This window comes from Barbatula barbatula (genome assembly GCF_947034865.1).
Source record: "Barbatula barbatula genome assembly, chromosome: 9".
Lineage (NCBI taxonomy): Eukaryota > Metazoa > Chordata > Actinopteri > Cypriniformes > Nemacheilidae > Barbatula > Barbatula barbatula.
Window position 1 is genome coordinate 426,883 of NC_136772.1, and position 3,815 is coordinate 430,697.

At 41.9% G+C, this 3,815-nt stretch overlaps 1 protein-coding gene across 1 annotated transcript in view; it reads right to left on the reverse strand.

Moving 5' to 3' along the window:
* Positions 1-228: 228 nt before the first annotated feature.
* The window catches only part of anos1 (anosmin 1), a gene marked incomplete at its 5' end in the record, with an annotated part of 19,008 nt that continues 15,421 nt past the window's right edge, over positions 229-3,815 (reverse strand). The window contains 5 exons of the mRNA XM_079464449.1: positions 229-848; positions 996-1,134; positions 1,699-1,913; positions 2,044-2,215; positions 2,333-2,421. Of these exons, the coding sequence (XP_079320575.1) occupies positions 805-848; positions 996-1,134; positions 1,699-1,913; positions 2,044-2,215; positions 2,333-2,421 (659 nt within the window). The 3' untranslated portion in view covers positions 229-804. The remainder of the gene's footprint in view (positions 849-995; positions 1,135-1,698; positions 1,914-2,043; positions 2,216-2,332; positions 2,422-3,815) is intronic.

A 3,815-nucleotide genomic window follows, 5' to 3' on the forward strand; every position in this document is an offset into this window, starting at 1 on the left:
GAAGGCCTAATGTCCCCACAAAGACAGTAATACCAATGAATTTGACCTAGTGGGGACAATTCTAGGTCCCCATGAGGGAAACGGGTTTGTGTGATTATAAGGTCTAGGTGTTATGGGATAGAATATATCATAAGCTTGATGAAAAATCAATGGAAGTCTATGGAAACCAGCGTGTGTGTGTAGATGAGCTCCGCTGAAACAGCAGACAAACACACATGACGACAGATTAAGTCAAGAAGTGGGATTATTTTATTACTTCAAAGTATGTACATGGAAACAAGAGAACATACGACTATATGTACAATTGAGTTTTTTACATTATGTCTTTACAAGAAATGTTTTTCAAAAATAAAACACTGACCTTCTAATGCACCAGAACAAACACACTTACATACGAACAAACAGATGAAGTGTTGCAATACACACATAAATAAATATCAACATTCACTGACTGCACCACAACAAACATCATTTCATCAAAAATAAAACACGCTTGAGTATTAATGAACAAAACTGACGTCTCTGTTAATCTGTCAATGGAATAATGCAACAAATAATCTTCACTAGACCTCGTGTCTTTAATCCACAATGAACAAAAGAAATCATTGCTGAAGAACACGAGGACGAGTAAATCAACTTCTGCTTCTGCGTGAATCTCATCGGCTTCAGTTTCTCCGCACGACTGAAATTCATCCAGACTGACTTGAGCGACACAACCGAAGACGTTTCTAAATCAATGAAGATGAAGCGATGATCTTTACAGTGTTGTTCGTTTAAAGATGTTCAGATGTTCTTCAGACGTCTTCAATGTTTCTCTACGGCAGATTTCTGATGCTGATGTCGAACTTCTGACAGGAAGAAAACACACCGTGAGTTGGGACGTTATACACAAGAAACGCAGGTGAATCTCTTTACATTTGCTTTGTTTTTCACGATGCATCAGCAACAAGCCTTGATATTCCACAAGATATTAAATGTGTGTTGTGTTGTCATACTCTGGTGATGTTGTGGTCGGTCGGGCGTCTGAAAGATCTTCATGGTCGCAGGTCCTTCTCCCGCCGCCGTGATGATGTGAACCTGTAATCTGTAGAGTGTAGCGGCTCTGAGGTTTGACACCACCAGCACATGATGATCCTAAAACACAAAACACATCTCTATTATCCTTTATTCACTTCATGTTTGTCATTAGTGGACTGGACGTGGTTCAGTAAAGAATGAACTCATCACAGAGGCATTTATAAACACAATCATCTTAATAAACCAATGCAATCTGATAATGATGACGCTGTTTAATCTCATCTCATCTGAGGAATTAAGAAATGATCTGGAATGAACTGCGTCCCGCTGGATTCGGTCTCGGGACACAGGGATGTAAATAACGTGGTTTGTGTTTCGGCTGTTATAAATGAAGTGTGTGTGTGTGTGTGTGTGTGTGTAGTTTATTCTTGTGATGAATGACTGGTGCTGTGTGTTTGACAGAAGTGATGTATGAACACAGAACAGCTCCAGATTTCCTCACAGACATCAGGGACATGACATGAAAACCTTTAATACTCAACTCCAGAACAACACTATAAGAGTAATGATACAGCGGCACTCGCTCGGTTCAGCATGTGTGTGTGTTGAAGTTATTTCGTCTGTTTGTTTGAATGTTTTCTGGTGCGAGGATGACGATGATGGTGATAGACACAAACGTACAGGTGGCAGAATCTGAGACTGAGAGATGATGCTGTTGGGAAGTCCGTCCTGTCGGCTCTCTGTCGTAACCTCTGCCCATGTGACCTGGAACCCTGTGATTGGCCGATGGAGCTGGGTGCGGGACACCCTCCAGAGGAAATGAGCCGTGACGTTGTCGCCGTGGAAGGAAAAGGCCGCCGTCAGGTTTACAGGTTTAGCTAAAACCTTCGATGGCGCTGGAGAGAAAAACAGAAGATGAAATCTGTGTCACTGTTGTGATGAGAGACGTGCTGATGTCATGTGATTTAAGTAAACATATAAAGCGAGGTCAGAACACGGAAGGGTTTTCGAGAGAAATTCACTAACCCGTGTCTCCAGGACAGATGATGGGTTTGGGGCTCTTGCTCTGGATCGTAGCACAGGACGGTGTTAGGAAAGTGATGCTGTCGTCTTTCGAGCGTCTCTTGCCGTTCAGCGTGCGGACAGTCACTCTGTACTTACAGGAGAACAGCAGGCTGGGAAGATTGATGTAGTTCTCCTGTAAGACAAATGTTGTTTCCGTTCAACCGTGAGATTTGAATGCGTTCAGATGTGATTCTGAAGAGAAATGAATCTTTAGATGTTTTATACATGGAGAGGTGAAATGTAAACACACCTGAGTGATGGATTTCTCTGTTCCTCTGCTCTGGTTGTGACTGCAGTGTTCTGGTGTCCATTGAACATGAAAACGCTTCACAGATGAATCTGTCAACAAACAAACACCAGATTAAATAAAGAGCAAATGGAAAAGTCTCATGTGCGTCTCAGATGCTTCTCTTGAGTAAAAGAGATGTTTGAGAGGAGACGTCAGCAGTGTGTCAAACTGAGCTCAGATGTGTCTCGACTGCGATCAAAAGTCAATATCGAGATGACCTCAAACATGTCTCATCACATTTATTTCTCTTGAGAGAAACATGTGCGTCTAAGTTAAATGAAACTCCATGAAATGTCCTGAGCAATGACAGAGAAACCTGTGGGCAATAACCTTCTCCTCTGGTCGTCCATGTGAACATGTGAATGTGTAATAATGCTTCAGGGATGTCGTATGATACATTATACAACAGTTCTTTCTGGTTCTCGAATTTGATTGGCTGAGAGCCATGAGATATTCCACCAGTCTCACCACGGTTTCTGATATATTTATAAACTTGTGCCGTTGAACTGTTGTATAAATGCAATATAGCTCTAGTAGTCGTATGATAGTGCTCTAATATCAGCATGGCTGTGATCAGGCCCTTCTGCTCCGGTGATATTGCATTAGTAGATGTTTACACAGCGCTGTGAGTTTATTATTCATCACGCTGTGGACGTGAAACCAGACTTCTCAAATGAATAATCAGGTTTGATCAGAGAGAGTCGAGTGCGGTCAGAGAGATAAAAAACATCATCGAAGTGAAGCTCACGAGGCTGGAAACATTTCTGGAAGAAGAAACGAGAAGCTGCAGGGAAGAAGGAAAATCTCTTCACAGAGCACATCCACCAGCAGACCTCTGTAAAGAGACACTGATACACACTGAACCCCTCAGGACTGCTTCAGAAACACTGTGCTTCAGTTAGTCGGGTTGACATCACACCTCTGCTTTAGATCCTGATGATATGATGATCTGGTTTCTTTATACGCTGGAATATTAAACTCAGTCATCATTCCAATAATGACGTCAGTTCAGTTCTGTTCCTCGCACACGCTCACGACACATTTCATCTGAACACTTGCTCATATGTGTGTGAACACTGAAAAAATGACTTTCTTACTTTGTATGTTTGTCTTGTTTTCCAGTACAAATGTCTATAAGATTCTTGAAGCGCGATGCGTTTTCTTGATGAGCAAATCAACCAAGAAAATGTCAGCGACTATTTGCTTAAAAAAATCTGCCAATGTGGTGAGAAAAACCATCTTGAAGGAACGTTTACCTTTTTCTTACATTTATGCATCTGGCCGACGCTTTTATCCAAAGTGACTTACATTGCATTAGGCTACACATTTGTTTCTAAGTATGTGCAATCCCTGGGTTCATAACCATGACATTGAAGCGCCTTGCTCTAACCAATGAGCCACAGTGGTCTCTCTCTCTCTTAAGTCTCTCTCTCTCTCTCTCTCT